The following is a 20562-nucleotide window of genomic DNA, read 5'->3' as shown; positions in this document are numbered from 1 at the left end:
AATCAATCTTATTTTTAAATGTCAAATTAATCTTCATTAATAATCCAAACATAATAATTTGTAGGATTTTATATTTTGATTAATTGATGATTTATATATAACAAATTAAAAACTTACATTCATTTAAATGAAGCATATTTTACATACTTATTCTACTAGTTTATATATATATATATATATATATATATATATATATATAAAAGATGTTTGGAAAATTAAATTTATTTATAATAAAATCTTGAAATATATAACAGAAAATTATATAACCCTTATAATGTCACGCTGTATTAAAAGAATTGTATACAAAGTAATGAATCATTCACTTATACATAATCTACTCATTTGACTAATAATATTATTTTTATTTTATTCAGATCTATATTTATGAGATTTTTGTATATTCGAATAATTGTCTAATTTGTTTATTATATTATCTTTTTCTTTTTTCCTTAATTTTTGCTACAAAATACAATATTATAAGTATGAAGATGCAGAAAAAATGATTAGATGTATTATGTAAGAAAATTAACTTGCCTATTCAAATGTGAAATTTTTTGATATATCAATTCTCTATCAAATTCGTCTTGATCCTGTCATATTTTGTTAATATGTTGATAAAAACACTTCTTGTCTTTTGTAGGATAATAAATCCTAACATAAAGTACAAACAATGACTAGACAGGACCTACATATCAAAATTGAACTTTTAATTAAATTTTACATTTACAGTTTGTTAAGATGTTCCGTGTATAAATACGTGTATGATACATGTAGACATATTTAACAATAACAAAAATTCAACAAATTCAGAGCGATATGTATTATTAATCGATGTCATATTCACCGATAATTTTATCATATAAATAATATGTAAACATTTTTATAGTGAACAAAATAGAAACATTCTTAAATGTGTTACAATTTGAACAAAACAAATATTACAAAATATTTTCATGTAATTGTTTAAAAATCATATAACCAAATTTTGATACGCTATATCTCAAGTATTACAATATCGACAAGTAGCACATGTAACGTACAAATATTTTATATAAACATCACATTGGTAATTTAAGCTTAAGCAATAATAATTACATTATTTCATAGTGAAATGTTTCATATATTACAGCATTATTTACACATTTTGTTTTCCTCCTACTACAATATATCAGACATATAAAAAGTGAAGATATAATTGCATTATGAACATAGTTTTAAATATGCGTGGCTATTTTGACTGATGTTAGAAGATATTATGTGTACTTTCATAAATATACATTTAATTTAATTGCGTTTTCAAAAATTATGTATATATCAAAATTACAAATATTGTATCTATATTTCGAGTTCGTTTAAGAAAAACTTTTTTCGTTTAAGAAAAATGAATAAATAAACCATCAAACATGTTTGTGAAGTACAATGTATATCATTATACTTTTACTACACTATAAATAATTCAAGTATGGTATGTGATTCAAAAGGAATGTAATATAATATGTATCATGCCAGCCATCATTTTTTCATATAGTACAAAAATAGCATCTATATGCATAAAAAAGTCCAATGGTATCTAAATCACTATCTTTGTTTCAGTAATATTACACTCTAGAATATGGATTCTTTTTCAGTCTCATTTATAGAAAGATAGGACAACAAAATATTTTTCTCGTAATCTCAAAATAATTACTGATTAATTCGACGTTTAAGTATATTTCTAGTATTCCAAAATAGAAAACTATAAACATACCACATTACACTTTTATAATCACAAAGTTGACAAATGCATACAAGCCTAATAAAATGGCTAACAAACACGATTCTAGTGTAATTTGTGGAATGTTGTCAAACAAGATAGTCATTAGTAAATACAGTAAAGTATAAATAGAAGGAACAATATATAATTTTGGTTTATAAACATATACATATCATTAGTTCCAATGTATAATATATCGTGAATAATTGATCCAATTAAATGCCATTTATTCCAGAGAAAAATATAAATGTATGAAGTATAATAGTGATCGATAATTAATAAAACAAAAATATATATATATTTTTTTGTTTTTTTCTCTTTTCATTAAAATTTGATAATAATATCATTTTCGCTATTACATCAGGATCGAGACATTACAAGATGCTTATTTTATGATCTTCCTTTTTTTCTCTGAAGATGTCTTATCCTTTACTTATTGTAAGACTTCATACAATAATTACGTCTTTCACATTTAAGGTATTATAATCGTGTATATCATCTGTATCATCACTGGAATAAACTGCTTCATGCCTTTCATAATTTTGAAATTGTAATATGCGTCTTATAATATGCATTTAATACAGTTTTCATGTCTTTAGTATGTAATATAAAGGCATATGAGCATAAATGTTATTTATGAACAAGAACGTTCATAAACAAAATTGAAAGTAGCACCGCCACTTTCACATAAACCATTGAATCTTGAATACAGTATGATTCAAATATTGTGCGTTAAACTTATCACAAATAGTTGATATATTCATATCAAAATTATATTCATGTTATAAATATTCAATATCAGTATAATGAGGCGTTAGAAAACACATATCAAAAATTTATCTGATAAGAAATATGTTTCGTCATTCGTTAGATTTTAACATCATATTGATTTGTGCATAAGTATTTACTAAATCATTGAATATTATGTATTTTCAGCCTAGCGTGTTTACAAAAAATTATCTGCTAGAGAATGGTAATATTCTTTAAACAGTTAGATTATTCAATAGATAAGACTTATTGCATATCTGATCTACATACTGTTTTGAATTAAAGTTCAAGTTCTTCGGCAGTGCGAGAAAGTCTGTGGTTATCAATTCGCCGGCGTTGACTACGTCTCACAGCATCTGCTCTACGATATGGTTCCGATCTAAGACCAAGAAGTATATCCTCTAGAGCACCATTATACACTTCATCTTGCTGTAGAAGTTTTTTCTCTTGAACCAGTCTTGTTTTATTCTTGAGTTCATTTATGACAGCATCCTAGTGTAATATAAAATAATTTGATGTTACAAATGATTATGATTATGATTATGAAGAGTCAATTTATGATTATGAAGAGTCACTTTGCAAGTAGTAATCATCATTATCTTGAAATTATAATTCAGATTCATATATGATATTGTACACCTATAAAATACAATATGATGTCAAGAAAAAATATTTATTCTGAAATTTTATTTAAATCAATAAAGTTATGACATTTCCAAGGAAGGAAAGTAATAGAGAATTTTTCTCAAGCAACATGAATGCAAGCTGTGACATGCTAATGCATCTCTTCAATTTTGTTAATAATAAACATTTAGTATAAGTATGAAAATATGCTTATAATTGTGAGAAGCAGGCATATAGCTAGGATGACATTTTGGTAAGCCATGAGTAATTCTATTAATATTGAAAGTACATTATAATATTGAAGTTTCTATGATTCTCATAACTTTAATATAATGTATTAAAAAAATATAGATATACATAATGTAAATAAATATATGTAATACAAACCTACACTTTAATATTTCATATTCAGAATCTGTAGAAATTAAAAATAAATATTTTAAACTTCATCTTGTATTAACCATTGCCTATCTTCAACTGTTGCTAAATTATATTTTACAGCGTTTTATCAGAAGATTGAAATGCTTTCTAGTATGCCTTATAAAATATTTTATTTATATAAAATATTATTTCCAAATGGGAGGTATTATTCTGCCAATAATATATGTTTATATTTAAAATAGGAAAATGTAATATTCCTTATGCAAATAGATTATATTGTAAATATAAATTTTGTTCACTTTAAGGGAGCAATATATGTGATAACGCAATGTTAAATTCTTAATGACAAAATATACAGAATAAAACTCTTACATAGTAAACATTACATTAATTATGCTCACTTTGTAAAAATTTTAGTGTTGCGGATATAATGTTGGTTAAGACTCCTCCTGACTAGTCTGAAATTTCTATCTATTCATTATCATATTTATAAAAACTTGTAATGTAATAAAACATATAAATATAATTTATATTCAACACTGCACATATAAATGTAAAAAGTATTAAGCATTGAAATGCAAAAATACTTTTTACTTGTGGTATGTTACATTACTTTTCTCACTATTTTTTTTAATTAATTATATTAGCATATATTGACAAGTACAAACAGATTAGTAGTTATTCATTGTATAATTTTGCTTATAAATTTTATTTTCATTCAGTTGCTAATCAAAACTTGCTATTCCAAATCAGAAGGAGTCTTAAGGATAGGCAGTGAGTGAGGATGGACTTACACGTTGTGAATTGTTTCTGTATTGTTATGTTCTGACCTCCTTCTGAGTTCATTAAGATGCCGGTGCAACAGAGTCTTGTTCGAGTTACAGCAAAATTTCGGTGACTTTAAATCCAAATAAATATGTAACAAATAAGTGATCAGATTCTGTAATATATGTATATTCTGTTTGGAAAGGCGAAAATGTGAAAGACTACAAGAACACTCATAAAACGATGTCAATTGATAAAGTTATGGATAATCCCCGTAGATATCATGCTACTTCACAACATGCAGTAAAATTATTAACATTTTTTAAAATTTACTTTTAAATCTGCCTAGTATTAAATTGAATTTTTTTCAATCTTTCCAAACTTTTCATTAAAATGTTAAATATCATTTCCTTAACAATAAATTATCAACGACTAAACAGTTAAATTGCAAATTCTAATCACCGCATTTAGATGTTATTTGTGATAGAAAAATGTGAAATAACTGACTGTAAGTAAATTTTCAAAGAAATGTAATTCAATGATTATAGCATATATTATAAATAAAGCCCCAATTTGATAATATGCTCATACATTGCGGAACTTGTATAGAGATAACATAGCACATAGCATAGGATATTATTTTCTTCACAATTAACAATAAACAATACTAACATATTTCAATATAAAATCCTATGCCAAATCAAATTAGATTTCTCAAGTCTGAGCTTTAATTATAAGGCAATATAAGTGATAAAAAGCATACTTAAAAAACAGTAACACTCTTCATAGATAAAACGACATTCAATGATAGGTCCACTTGTGTTGGAATGAAAAGGAAGTTAAGAATACATTCCCATTCTTAACATATGTTAAGAATACATTTTTTTTTAAAGTGAATATGTCATAATCATAAAGCGTGCCCTGCAATAAATATATGATTTTGTACTATTCTCTGGATTTGAGCATGCTCAATTCACATAGAAGTTAAAGTTAATATGTAACTAAAATAAAAGAATAAGAAAGATAGCAACAGCATAGAAACATATATCGATCATTGTAATATTAATTGTGATAATAGGAAACGTTTTTATTTTTTTATAACAAATATATCTGTGTTTAGAGAAAGATAGTATATTGGTATTAGATAGATTAGTGTAGAGACAGTTAAATAAGAAAGCAATAAAAAAAAGCAGATTAAATCTGAAAAGAATTGTATGTGTTTCTAATTTTTATATTATATATTAGAAATTTTTTAATCAAAACAGATCTATTTACTAATGCTTTAAGCGTACTACCCTTGATGTAAAATGTGCTATTAATAAAAGCATGGACTAATTTGTGTATATGTGTGTGTATCAATTTAAAATATTGATATAATAATATTATTATAAATTTGATTCTATATATCCCAATAATCCTGATGATTTGTCCAAACTTCTAACCAATAGCACAATGGTATTAATATCCTTTTTAAGCCGATTATATCAATAAAAAATGTACAAAAAAGATATGGTATATAACACACCTGTTGTTTCTTCTGGTTCAATTTATTTCGTTTAATTACTTGCTCAGACGTATTTAAAGCTTCCGCAGCAGCAGCTTCTAATCTACGACGTTGCTCATTTTCTTGGTCCGCTGCCTGTTAATGATACGAGTGTTTGTATTACTGTAATCTTATTATTCGTCTTTACAGTAGTTATACTCATATGTTAGATCGAAGATAATACCTTAAAAGATCTTGCGAATCTAACAAGAAGCGAGAAGAAGGTATTCGCATCTGCTTGTCTGGGACTCTCTCCAAAATATTCAACGCATTCTCGAAATGCTTCACCCGCAGCACGAGCATCTGATTTGAGTCGACGTAATTTCTCTTCGGAATTATTTAAAAAGTCGCGTAGAACGGTATTATGTTTTTCCTTACCACGAAGTTCGAATTCTTTTCTTACAAGATCCATACCCTTTTCCAATTCATGAACATCGGTTATTATATTTTCAAGAGAAACTATAAGAAAAATATCATCATTGAAGTAAGAATGCAATTAATTTAACGTTTTGATTGTGATATTTAAGAAAATATTAGATATATTCACCTGTTGCAGCTTTATCGATATACATGAGTTCGGAATCGAAATTAATGAGTTCCGGGAATTTAATTCGTATTGTTGCTACTATATAATGTAAAAGGCACATCCTTTTATCTGTAGACTTTGTGTCTAATAACGTATCTAAACTTTGTAATTTAAATCCGTAAGCAGGTCCACGTTTGCTACTATTTAAATAGTTTCCAAAAGCAAGAATGATTTCTAAAACTGCTCTCAATTTCTTAGAACTTTTCACAGTACTTGATGCAGATATCACAGCATGTATTTGTGGCGTAATCAGATGTAAATTATCAAAAAAGTTTCCTATGTAATTCATAATTGAAAGCTTAGTCGATATTCTTTCTACTTTTCCTAATTGCATCAAAAACTTATCCTCTTCGGTTAAGAGATTTATATTTTTCTTTTCGATAATATATTCACGATAAGCTTTTATCTGTCCAGAAAAGAAATTATTATTTTTATTAAAAATAATATCTATGTTCGAAATTATAGTTTACGTACCTCCTGATCGGTTGGAACCATACGTTGTAATAATTCTACATTTTCAAGCGAAAGCACCTTCAAATCAAGAGCATTTACGGCCATTATCACTTTTTCCACTGGCATCTCCATCTTTCTACGTGATATTGCTACAATATAAAAAAAAATACATGTGTGTAAAAATTATACGTATATATGAATGCATATGAAGTTCCTCATTTGTACCAATATTTCGTAATCTCGTATGTTCCAAAAGAGATACATTTTCAGGCTTCTTAAATCTTTTACTAGGAAAGCTTTGCAGGCCATCCAGTTCGCTATTGCCATTAGCTACGTGACCACTCATACCGATCTTGAATCTTTCTTCAAAATCAGAAAAATCTATGTAATTATGCAATCGATCGTCATCTAATTCATTGAAGATAGTGCCTCGTACTTGATTCGGTTTTAATGCGATCCAATTAAGGGTAGGCAATTTGTACTTTGTTTGTACCTGATAGATAAAAAAAAACAAAGATAAATAAATTTGTTTGGTAATATAGTAACGATTGCGAGTATAAGATCATTTTTAATATTTGTAATATTTACGTGGTTCGGAACCAGTTATTATATATATCCAAATTAATTTGGAACTTGTATTAAAAAAAAAATACGTGAGAAGTGATATGGTATATCGAATCAATGTTTTATCTAAAAAGAATCAAACGTATATATACTTTTCTTTTAATTGTCATTGCTCCATCAGGCGCTTGCATCATGCCAGCTGGTGGTGGTGGTATAGGTGCAGGTGGTGGTAACTTGTGATCGCCCGGTGAAAGAGGTGCCATAGGTGGTGGTGGTGGACATGGTGGTGGAGGTGGTGGAGGTGGAGCTGGCGTAGAATTATGAACTTGATCTGACGTTGACAGTTGTTCTGTATTTAGTTCAGATGACATAGTATTCTCAGGGCCGAAAATATCAGGATTGTTCAAAGGACTTATAGCGCTTCCATTTCGCATATTAGCTATTAAAAAAAGATAGAAAACATCATTCATTTTCATTCATTAAAAATTATAATTTTCATTAAAACGATATAATTGTGCTCAATATTACCCGACGAACTCTTCGTAAGAGTTCCTGTAAGGGTCTCCAATTCGATTATCTTATTCTCCAAAACGCTTTGCCTACGCGCAGAGTCTTGTTTTTGTCGTTTGAGCGCTGTAAGTTCCTCCTCTGCTATTCTACGCGCTTCCGAAACATCTGTATATTCTATCTTCAATGCACCTAATTCAGTCTCTAATTCAGCTAATTTCGCTAAAGATTCTCGTTCTAACTCGGTCATTCTATCGTGTGCCTATATAACAAAAAAAAAGGGGGAAAAAAAAAGATTTATAATTGCGTTTTATTGAAAATTGTCATGACCATAAAATGATCACGATCATTTTTCCAACTTACATGACCAAGTTCATCTTCTAATTCAGCTACTTTTTCTAATGCGGCAGTCTTCGTTTCGCTATCTTCCATTAAAGCAGCAACATCGAATACATTGTCTAAGTAAGCAGAGATTTGAACCTACAATTATCAGATATTATGTATTTTATTTTTTTGACACAAAAAAAAGACAAAAAAGATCTAGAGTAATATATTTAAAAAATGAATGAAAAATGAAATAAAAATACGAACTTGCAAATCTTCGCTTTCCGTATGTCTAAGTTTCTCTAAATATTCATCGAGGCCTAACTTTGTAAATTCATATTGCAGATGTACTCGAAAATTCATGTCTTCCACAGAATGAACAACGATATTCACGAACTGCATGCAGGCAACCATAAATTCTATATGGAAACTATCGTATTGCGTAAAATAAGTCATGAGCGTAGTAAATCTTCGCCTTTCCATACACACTTCTTTGAAATTATCGAACGCCGATAAAATAATTTCATGTCCGCCTTTTACTAAACAAATTGCCGCAAGAAGTTCCAAAACTAAAGCTTTCGTCCTAAAAATAAGAAAAAAAAAAATGTTAATAATTACGATCTAAAAGATCTTTTGATCTTATGTATAAAATAAATGATGTTACATATCAATGATTTGACTAATTTAAAATTTACCTTAAACTTTTGTGCATTAAACTAAGCGCAATACAATTAATTGCTTCTCTGTGTTGTATAACCATATTGAACCCGTACTGAAAATATCAAATATAAATGATAAATATTTGGACGTTTCAATTCCGATTAAATCTGAATATAATACCTTATTATTCATAATGGCACGCATACAAAGTATGCAAACATGGATATCGTCCTTTGCTTCGCCCATATTCAAACGAGCCACATGTCTGGATCTGCGTTTTACACTGGGACTGTCTTTAAGTTCGTGAAGAGATGGTCTTAAACATCCATTATTCAAGTGCGAAGAACCACCTGTTTCGACTAATAAATTAGAAATGAAAAAATGTATTATAAAATTTTTAATGTATATATATATATATATAAATTGTATATATAAAGATTGTTATTTTACATTTTTTTTTATTTTTATTATTTCTTTGTCTATCTTTCGTTCGGATATACGAAGTAACTTACTCGTTTGTAATTTTTCTTCAGAACTAGCGTGAGATTCCAAAAGACGTTGTTCGTGTCGCATCATGAGTAATCTGAAGCTAAGGTAATCTATCAGCGCATCCAGTCCTTGATTCTCCTCGTCCAGGAATTCCCTTACCCATCTGAAACATTCCTACGATCATAATACAAATCTAGAAAGACGACGAGATAATACATACGGATCCGTCTTGAAACGTACGATTTTATTAATCCGCTTTCATATTTTTTACGGCGATTAGAACGGAAAAAAACTTTTTTTTTTTTTTTTTTTTTTTTAATATTTCCTTTATATTAACGATCTAACAAATTATTTTAAAGATGCATGCATTTTATGGAATATTCCTTTTTATATCTTTCATAGTCACCTATAAATGGATACATTGAGTCTTTTCGTCATCTCTATTACAGAATATAATTTAGATACATATATATCTTTAGATAGCAAGTGTGTATGTATCCTTCAGATAGAAAGATATACACACACACATACTTCATGACGATAATCTAACTGAGGATAGATAAATTATGTAAAAGCGCCGACCGTAATTATCGCTCGATAAATAAAACTCATTTATTAAGAAAATGAAACATTTATTTTCTCTTACTCTATATGATTTGTGCGCAAGGAGATTTCCAAATCCCGAAGTACTTGGGTCGATGTAGACTCCCCGACCATTTTTCTTTTCTGGAAGAATGTGAGGAAACGATACGACTGTGGTAGTCATTAGTATCCGTCTGATACAAGTAGCTTTTTTCTGGTATAAATATGAACTTGAACGAAACAAAAACGTGCGTTCTTCTCGAAATAAAGAAAAAGCTTCAAATAACATCCATGTTTTTAACGTACGTTTGTACGTTAAATAATAGAAATTATTCGTTAATCGTTTTTAAATAAATCAATTAAATTAACGAACAAAGTATTTATACACATAAGATAAAAATTTTTAATGAAAGTATATAATTAAAAACGAAAAGAAAAAAAACTAAAACTTCAAACAAACATACTCGATGGCTTCGTGACGCTTTTGGATCCAAGTATGTACGTAATTTTGCCAAGTAGTGCGACGGGGGATCTTTCGCTTGTACCCTTTCCTGTAATCATTAACAATTTCCATATTATTTTACGAACATTAATCATAGAGTGTACCCAATTGGGGAATATAAAAAAAAAAAAAAAGAAAAAGAAAAAAGAATAATAAAATTATGTTACAAAAGTCGTGTTTATTTTATTTTAAGAGTTTACTGTACATTGCTGTTGCCAAGATAAGAATAAGGAAAGAATTACGTCAACAAATTTGTATTCTAAGAAAGAACGTTAAAGTTGATGCTTTTACAACACGTAAAAGCGGTCTATAAAAATAGAACTGAATGAAAGCATACCACCTGTTGCGAGTTTCATTCTCCCCCCCCCCTCTCTCTCAACTATTTTTGTTACGCGTCTTCTACAACTTCTTTGATTCATTTATTTCACATGCATTAAGCATACTTGCCTGATCGCATATAATATCCCATTTTTTTTCGTTATCGTACTGTTTCAAAAGTTTCGCCTTATCCGGTGGTAAATCCATAGAAGCCTAAAATAAATGACAAAATAAATGATTAAATCATTCAAAATTCATCATGATCATGATCGCAATGCATATAACACACACAAAATATATATATAACGTATTTTATATACGTATTTTAATATACGAATTTTTATAAAATATATTAATTATATAATAAATTATATAAAAATTAATTATGTTACACATATATATGATATAATTGTATACTGTATATTATATATATCAATATATTCATTATACATATATATATATGTGTGTGGGGGGGGGGAATCATAACAAATAAGTTCGATTGTATAATATTAAAATTATACTTACAACCGAACTTATTTATGTTAGAATATAATATATATTCATCGTTCTAAAAGAACTTTTTTCCTTTTTTTTATCCTTATCTTTTTTCTTTTTTATCTTTTTACTTGTTTTAATGAAGTCTTATCGTTGTCGCTATTCTCCTAAAGCATTATAAAGTTTACCGGAAAAAAAGACAATAAAAAAATAAAAAAAAAAAAATAAAAACAAGAAAAAAGAAACAAAAAACACTCGGAAATGATGTGGCGAAGGACGTGAACGATAATACATTCCCGTTATCGGAAGTATAAATTTTAATGGGTGACTTTCGATTTCAGCTCGTCGTACAGGCTGAAAGAAACCCAAGGGTGAGCAGCTGAATCGTTGGTAGGATCCGGCGAAAGACAAAAAGTGAAGACAAGAAAAAGGGAAAAATCAAGGAAGAGCGGAACGACGGGGAAGATCAAGGTCTTTTAACTGTAAAGAGATTGCGTCATTCATGTGGTGCACAGTGCAAGTAGCCAGTAACTGAGGATCACACGTGACGTCAGTGCCATTAATGTACAACGTTCAACGTTCGAGCAATAAGATAAAGGATTTCAAACAAATGTTCATCGAACCTTTATATATCACATATTGTGAAACCTACACAAACGCGCGCGTGCGCGCACGTATATAAGGTCATTTTCATTTAATTTTTATCCTAATTTAATACTTTTAATAGTTCCTTTCGAAGTAAACTTAATAAGAAAATATAAAACGTATTCGCTTACTAAATCGAAATCCAATAGAATCAAAGGATTATTCGTTTGTTTATCACATTTGCAATGATTACTTGATCGAGCAACGAATGGATTAAGTATCGCAAGTGGGATCTATAAATAGAATCAAAGAATGCTTTCATGCAAAGTTTTCATCCCAGGACTCCTACAGAAACTAACCTATATAGCAGAAAATGATTGATACAAAAATAAAAAGAAAACAAAAAACATATTTGCGACATTTGCAAAAAAATATACCATTAATATTTTATATATCATTATTATTATACATGTATATATAAATATATAAAATAGATCAACAAATATAAATAAAGGATTTTTTATTATTTTTTTCTCATAATTTCACAACTTTTAACAAATATTTACGACTTATGTATTAAAATAACAATTGATAAATTGTCCTTTTGATAAATACTGATTAATTTTTATACATTCTTTTATAAAATCCTATTTAAAGAAATTTTAAATATCAATAAATTTTATAAACAACACAGATATAATATTCACATTTTAATTTTGTTATCTGTGTATAGAAAGAAAGACACATAATAAGCTACAGGACACGCATGTGAGAAGCGTAGGAGGGAGGTAGGGATATAGAAGAGTGGGAGGGAATAGAAGGGAGGGAGGGAGAGATGAAAGGGTGGGAGAGAGTGAAGGAAAGAGAAGAGAAGAGAAGAGAAGAGAAGAGAAGGGAAAGAAAGGGAAGGAAAGAGAGGGAGAGAGGGACAGAAATAAAGTATTTAGAATCCTACGTCACGCCATCGACCAATGGAAAAAAAAAAAGCAGATGATCGTGGCGAAGGGTGAGACACTCGCTAAGCGAAAGATTACTCACCAAGACTTTGGTAAAGCGCCTTTCAAGTTCTACGGCATCCGGCATCGGTTGTCTTGGTGCACCACGGACGCTGCCACTTTTCGCATGTAATCCGGCCAAAGCTCCGATACCGTGACTCGTTGGCTGATAAGAATGCTGAGAAGATCCGTCTTTGATAGCCCCATGAAATACTTCCCGTACACCGGCGTCGTTCTCGTTGGTACGACTTTGCACGCTACCCATTGTTTCGACTTTGTATATGTCACACTCGAAGAGACGAATATACATACATGTGTATATATCTATATTTTATATATATATGTATGTATATATATATATATACGTATGTATCAATTAACACGGGCGCGCAATCTCGGCGGTAGCGCACGGTCGTACAAAGACGTATCGTAAATAAACACGATTCAGGAACAACGTGCACTCTCTCTGTCAACACGAAGAACGGTGGTCAGTAACAATAACAGCGACGGCGACGACGACGACGACGTTCACGATACTTCCTCATTCTCGATCGCTTCCAATTATTAAGCTCTCTCTAGGATGAGTAATGACGACCAGTTAACGATTGATATCGGTTATCGTAAACTCGCGCAACAGGTATCGAGCAATCCATTGTGAACACAACTCCCATGAACTCAGAAACTCGCGTGAGACGAATCACTCTGCATTCAACACCACGTACTCGCGTCCACGACATCTGCGATAGCCTCGTCAGTGGGGGATGGACACTCCCGTCTTAAAATCTTTGATATGCCGACACTCGCGCCATCTTCTTCGATATTCTTTCTTGGACCGAACTAAACTTCGATTATTATCGATGTTTGATACTTTGATTAAGGAAGGAAAATTTAAAAACATTTGCTCGATATCTTTTGAAAAAGGGGTTTGCTTTCAATGATTATTCAGTAAATAGGAAAACACGAAATAAATCTTTAATAATTAGAAAGAAAACACGATACAAAAGAAAAGATAACACGTCACACTTATCAAAGATATTGCACTCATAAATATAATTTTCATTCGAATTCTTGATGATTAATTTAACACTCCAAGGATTACAATAAAAATAGAAAATCTTTGACAACATAATTAAATAATAAACTCAGTAAAATATCATATCCTTTGATACATAAGCGCATTGAAATTAAATTATGTATTTACAAAATTAGTGACCTACGATTTACGCTTTCGACAATAGTCAAATTAAAAACAGTGTTTTACATCGAAACGCAAAATAAATTGCACTTTTTAAACGAATACAAATTCTTATTCAATTAAGTGCACTTTGAAAGGAATACAAATAATATTCTTAGATACGCGATACAATGTATTTAAATCTAAGTTTAATATGCAACGCTTTTCTTTGTCATTGGCACATAATTGGAGTGTGATTTTTCTAATATTCCATTTAAATTTTTAAATAAAAAGGAAAATTAATTAGAAGTACGGATTACGATCTAACAGAATTAGCAAATTTATTAAAGGTTTCATGTACCTTAACATATTCAAAATAAAAACAATGATAAATTATTCATTTTCACAATAGGTACTGACAATTCTCCTAACAATGTGCATTATGCATCTATAGGAAAAACATTTATGAAAGTTAAACAAGTATCTAAATATCGTATCAACTGTATAAAGATGTGCAACAATCGACATACCCATCATTGTAAGTTACACAATCAAAAAATCGACGTTCATACTACACAGTACGTGAGAGAGAAAAAGTATGGAAGATAGCACTATTTTTTGGGCAATATTTCATTCCAATCAAAAACTAACGACAACTAATAATTAATTAAAACAAAAGGCGAAATGAGAATATAATTTTACAAAATAGTTTGTCAATGATTTCAAGTATATTTCCAGAATAATTGATAAATCTACTATCATAAACATACATTAATAAACTACTCTGTAGAAGTATATTCTCATCTTACTTATCGCTTTCATTTATTTTTACATGGTAACAATCATCAATGGTTAATCATTAATTCCATTGACAATTAAATAACTAACTTGATCATATAATATATGATTAATATTATTGTAAATAAAAATGTTAAATTGAATTTGAATGAAATATTATCCATGCTGGAAGATAAAAAGAGTGTTATGTGGATGTTTACATTTTTTAATAGTCATTTTACACGACACATATCACTCCATAATCTCCAACTATTTTAATGAATTGGAAATTGGAAAATGATCAAGAATCAGCTTCAATGACAATGTCTAAGACTATATATGAAGTTTAAATAGTGTTTTCAGAAGGATAATAAGTAATTCTTTAAAAAACACAAAAAAACATGTTTCATTGATACTATACAAAAATGCTTAAGTGCTATTATTAAAAGCGCAAGTAGGCAGTGCAGTGTTAGAACAAAATTTGTCATTCTAAATTCAAATAAATTATTTTTAAGCATAATATATAACAAAGTATGATGATCAATTTTGTCTTATCATTGCAATCTGCATAGAGTACTTTTCTGTCTCACTGTATTTTACACATAAGTTATACACTATATATATATATATATATATATATATATACACACACATATACATATACATATACACACATACGTATACATATATAAAAAGCATATTATAATATTAGCACGATAGCACTTCAAATGAATCGTTGTGACTTTTTTATCATTGTGTCTTGATAAATAACCTTCCTTAAATGTGATAAAAATTTTAAACTAGGCTTCTAGCTGCAATAAAAAAAATTTATGAGTGCTGCAATCATCAAGATGATAATCGCTTTATTTAAACAATATGATATGCACCCACAACATACTTTAACATTATCACAGCATTTCTGTTTATCAAAGTTTTTTTCAGTACACATGTAAACATATCTTTTATATTTAAAAACGAAATGAGAAACGATAAGTTGAATACTAAAAAACATGTTTTTGAATATAAGACTAAATCTATTTGTGTATGAGACATCTCAATGCATCTACCAAATAATTTCTAGATGCGATCTTCAACTTGAGACAATTGTGTTATTTTGAATAGCACCGATGAATATTCTCAAATGTATAGGAAGTTAGTAATAAATTTTATAAAGGACGATACGTCCTTTAATTTCACATACGTAGACTAAAATTGCAAAACGATGATACATATAATTATAATATAACTGTGTTTTAATACAAGTTTAATGTGTTATACATGTGTTGGAAAAAATTGATCTCTTTGCTATTTGCAATTCCATTTATAATAAGTTCAAAACACCCATATAAAGGGAATAATGAAATTGTTTTCTTCAAGGTATAAAGGTGCAAAAAATCGCAGAAATACGATCATCTTCAAAATTTCTACATATATGTAAGTCACCTTGAGGGCAATTATGTGATTATGCTAAAGCTTTTACTACTATAATAAATAATGATTTTCGTCATTAGGAAGCACATCCATCCATCTCTTAGGCCAATGGCTGAGTACTCTATTTCTAAAGAGCAATGTCATTAGCAGATTGTTTTATTTTTTTTTAATGATCAAGGGGTTAAATGAGTCTGCTGATAATAACATCAAATCAATAATATGCAGTTTATACATAGCTTTTTTTCTTACAAAGGCTTTGTTCTACGTTTCTTTTATACGCTGATTTTTGTATTTAAACTTATTTATAACTTGAAAATTGCAGTTCAGACCACATTATTGATATGGGGTAAAATTCTCACTGATTAGACAGACGTACGTAGAATATATTCAATTTTCTAGCTTGTACTCTACCAGACATTAAACGTACTACCCACCAAATTTTTTCATTCATAGCATTGACTGATCTCGACGAATCGACCTTAGTCATTATTGACTATTAAAATGAATCTAAAACAATTTCTAAACTAACCTTTTACATCGATTCCTTGTCATTTTCCTAATAATCCATTCTTTGTTGTTTTGTTGATATACTGTCTCAAATTAAATGATCAGTCTTTCACTCTTTTGATCACACACTTCGTGAAAAATTTGTAATCCTACATTTCACACTATTGAAACATAGCACTTTAGCGAGTATTGATATTGTTTATAAATTTAAACAAATTGGCAAGAGATTTCATGTATGTACTCAACACGAAACATGCACAAAATGAGCACAAATATACAGATTCAAATGCCAGTACATGGAAAAACAAGCTTTCCACCAAAGTGTATATTACAAATTGGGAATATTTGTATACAATTTCACGGTAGACAAATATTTCACTAGATTAACTCATGTTAATTCAGGAGTTAAAGCTACATCGAGAGCTCCTGTATTCAATATCAAATGACTTCCAGTTTTTGTCTTAGGTAATGAAATGACAATTATACAGACTATGCTGCAGTCTATGAAGGCCAAAAAAGTGGTATACTTAAACCTAACCAGCAGAAATATCTGTTGGCTAGAGATAATAAGCTGCGCTGTATTTGCATGAACTTATGAATTTGCTTAATCTCCCATTTTCATTGTTAACAATCAGTAATATTATTGGTATTATAGTAATGCTTAGTGCAATCGGTGCTTATTGGTTGCACTTCAAACTCATGTAATTTGAGAACTCCTGGCTTCTTGATTTAATCCTTTTATTATCATATGAGGGATCTGAATTATCATAAAGGCCCTGAGAATGAGACAGCCTCTAATTGTAACTGCCTCTTTCAGTGCTAGCATACTATTTATTTGCATTACGATGCATACTAAGTCATTGTATGATCAAGAGCTCAATACTGCGCATTGAACAATCATACTTTTCCAATCAGAGTTAAGATCCAAGAATCTCATAGACAATCACTCGTTAAGTAAGGTAAGATGTTCAAGTGGAAATAGATGAAACACTATCCCTTTCCACAATAGAATGCATGCCACAGTCACAACTGACTTTCGGAATCATAGTATATGTACTAATGCTCCATATGTCTATTGTGAATGCAAAACTCCAATTGGGATGTTCACATGAATACACATTTCAAGCTCAGTTATTGTCCCGTTAACAGTGATGCCTCTTACCACAATGGCAAGTCCAAAATTATTAAAAGTCTGATCTAGTAATGCTACTCTTCCTCTTTAATAAAATTAATAGTTCATAATTTATCATTTTCAACTTCGATCACTTCCAGACTAAGTGGCACAATAGTATGTAAGGTTCTAAGATATAAAACCATCATTCACACTTTATCGTGAATGAATAGAAGATAATACCACCAATATATATCTTCTATTAAATCTTAGATTAGGAAGTGATAATCCACAATCTGAAATTCCATCAACTATGTGGATGGTATATTCCTCTTATCAGAATTGAATTCAAGTCATATATAGAGTAAAGAATTTTTCTTAGATCAAGCTATCAATCTTGTATGATTTAATCTTATAAGTGCGGATGTTTTGCTTAGTCAAGTTTGATTAGTCTGAGCTCTTCAACACAAAGTTGATCGCAAGACTTGATGTGACCTAAGTTAACAAACTATCAGTAGTTGTAATAACAATTGAAACAATTGTAATAATCAATACTATTCTACTTTCAGACTTACGGGGCTATTGCTGTTTTAGCCATCTACTTATTTAATTGAGCACTTCTTAGCTGTCAACAATGTCGATGAGAAAGTTGACAAGAATGAAAAAGATGATACGGAGAGACCCACGGTGGGCATTTCCGTTACCAGGGAAGAGATCATCCGTGGGCAATATCAGAAGACGCAAGTGCAGTCTTCCGAAGCCCTGGCCTACCTAGCCCTTTTTCTGTTTAGCTTGGCCAATTTGCGTCGCTTTAATATCAATTGATAAAGAGTATCCAGGCCTTCATGTAAACCTTCCCCTGTAATAGCACAAGCAGGCTGCACTCTTATACTGGAACTGCCAGGCATTCCAGCCAATTCCAAGACACCAAGTTGCTTTTCCAATTCACTCACTTCTTTAGCACCTACAAATAAGATTATCATTGTCCAATTATATACCAAGATAATAAAAGTTTAAGTTAACAAAGCTTACCTAATAAATCTTGCTTATTTGCAAGAATTAAAATGGGCACACCCGCATTATCAGGACTCCTTGCTGTTTTTGTAAGTTCCATTTTTGCTTCTTCAAGTCTTTCTGCATCACAAGAATCAACAACAAAAATAATACCGTCTGTGCATCTAGTATATGATTTCCATAAAGGTCGTAATTTTTCTTGTCCACCTACGTCCCAAACTAAAAAATTTACTCCTAGGAAACAATAAATATTAGAACATTATATGAAAATTAAAGATCTATAAATCCTATTGATTGATGTTTAAAATATACCTTTTGCTTTGCCAATGCCACCACGGATTCTTTCGCAGTTGAAACCAATGGTCGGTACAGTATTCAAATATTGATCAAATTTTAATCTATAAAGGGCAGTTGTTTTTCCTGCACTGTCAAGACCTAACATAGCTACATGAAGCGGCGTTCCTGTGGGAAGAGCCTCGAGCAGACCACCTCCACTGGTGCTGCTCCTGCCCAACCCAGCACCCATTCCTTTCTACCCACCTTTCCCAGATTTTTTATCTCTTTCTTCTCCTCCTTTTTATAATTATACTTCTTACCACTCTATTATACTTATATCAAACATCTATACAATTGCTTGCACTTCTGAATTGTGCCTTACTTTTTTCTTTATTCTTTAATATCTTCCTATGTTGATAATACGTTATTACATTTTTCTTCTATTCTTTCTATAGTTCTTATCTTATCAAAGAGAAGCCTGTTTCTAGGCCAGTGACTATTGTACCACCTAAAATAAAAAAAATAATATAGTTATCGCAATATTTTTAACAGAAGAAGCTACTTTTAAATAATTATAAATAAAGAATATTTAATTTATAACGCACTTACATCTTTTGTTGTGTTTATGCTTTTCTTTTAATCATTTATTTTCTTGAACCCCTTGAAAATCCCTTTTTCTTCAATATTTTGATAAACTTCTTCTTTCTTACTATTTTTCTCTCTGCATAATACAATATAAATGCTTCTAATATTTTCACATACGTTTGTATATTAATGTCTTTAAATATAATAATATAATAAATATTATCGATAATCAAATTTCTAAGCGTTTCTCAGTTGACGTGACATTAATATCTTACTACCTTTAAAAAAAAGAAAGAACAAGAGAAAAGAAAAAAAAAAAAAAGAAAAAAGGAAAAAATAAATAAACAAACACAATAATTAAGCGTCTGGGAAACGCTAATTACTCAACGCTTATTAATTTCTGCATTCGTAATTACTTGTCCGTCTAATATAAAAGTGGTCGTTTCATATATTTCTACAAATTTCTCTCATTACGTAATTTGACGCATATTTTTTTGATACTCACCACCTCATTTGTGTATGGAACTTATCCAAATCTACATGATACTTGGGAGGCCGTCATCCTGAAAGGTCGCACAGTAACACATCACATCGACTTTGACATACTTCTCATCGAACTTGAAAGACCGGTTGTAATCATCGAAAAACCAACTTAAATATGTTAACTTTCTGCGTGTCGTATTATTAGTCAGTTTCATCTATATATACATATATATACATATATATATATGTATGTATATTCTTTATCAATAAATGATCGCTTGTCACTGATATACGAAGAGACAACAAAACA

At 29.7% G+C, this 20562-nt stretch overlaps 2 protein-coding genes across 8 annotated transcripts; both read right to left on the bottom strand.

Moving 5' to 3' along the window:
- Positions 1–206: 206 nt before the first annotated feature.
- LOC122635565 (formin-like protein) lies at positions 207–13718 on the bottom strand. Of its 7 annotated transcripts, XM_043825922.1 has the most exons (18): positions 12938–13718; positions 10949–11032; positions 10464–10550; positions 10064–10170; positions 9441–9580; positions 9109–9287; positions 8964–9040; positions 8536–8851; positions 8308–8424; positions 7966–8206; positions 7590–7876; positions 7099–7366; positions 6895–7022; positions 6382–6826; positions 6019–6293; positions 5817–5930; positions 4321–4424; positions 2861–3013 (listed from the first exon to the last, which is right to left on the bottom strand). In XM_043825922.1, exons 1-18 carry the CDS (start codon positions 13202–13204, stop codon positions 3001–3003), a joined length of 3249 nt encoding a protein of 1082 aa, XP_043681857.1. In that variant the 5' UTR covers positions 13205–13718; the 3' UTR covers positions 2861–3000. The 7 variants fall into 7 exon arrangements, with proteins under 7 accessions (XP_043681859.1, XP_043681854.1, XP_043681860.1 ...); XM_043825924.1 differs by lacking the exon at positions 4321–4424 and having other exon boundaries at positions 207–3013; positions 9441–9591; XM_043825919.1 differs by lacking the exon at positions 4321–4424 and having other exon boundaries at positions 207–3013.
- Positions 13719–13844: 126 nt separating this feature from the next.
- Positions 13845–20514, bottom strand: LOC122635568 (ADP-ribosylation factor-like protein 4C). The gene is made up of 5 exons (XM_043825935.1): positions 20275–20514; positions 19794–19905; positions 19221–19692; positions 18927–19142; positions 13845–18858 (listed from the first exon to the last, which is right to left on the bottom strand). Exons 3-5 carry the CDS (start codon positions 19432–19434, stop codon positions 18662–18664), a joined length of 627 nt encoding a protein of 208 aa, XP_043681870.1. The 5' UTR covers positions 19435–19692; positions 19794–19905; positions 20275–20514; the 3' UTR covers positions 13845–18661.
- Between the last annotated feature and the right edge of the window lie 48 nt (positions 20515–20562).

Source organism: Vespula pensylvanica, chromosome 18 (assembly GCF_014466175.1).
Source record: "Vespula pensylvanica isolate Volc-1 chromosome 18, ASM1446617v1, whole genome shotgun sequence".
Lineage (NCBI taxonomy): Eukaryota > Metazoa > Arthropoda > Insecta > Hymenoptera > Vespidae > Vespula > Vespula pensylvanica.
This window is presented reverse-complemented; position numbering and strand designations above follow the sequence as displayed.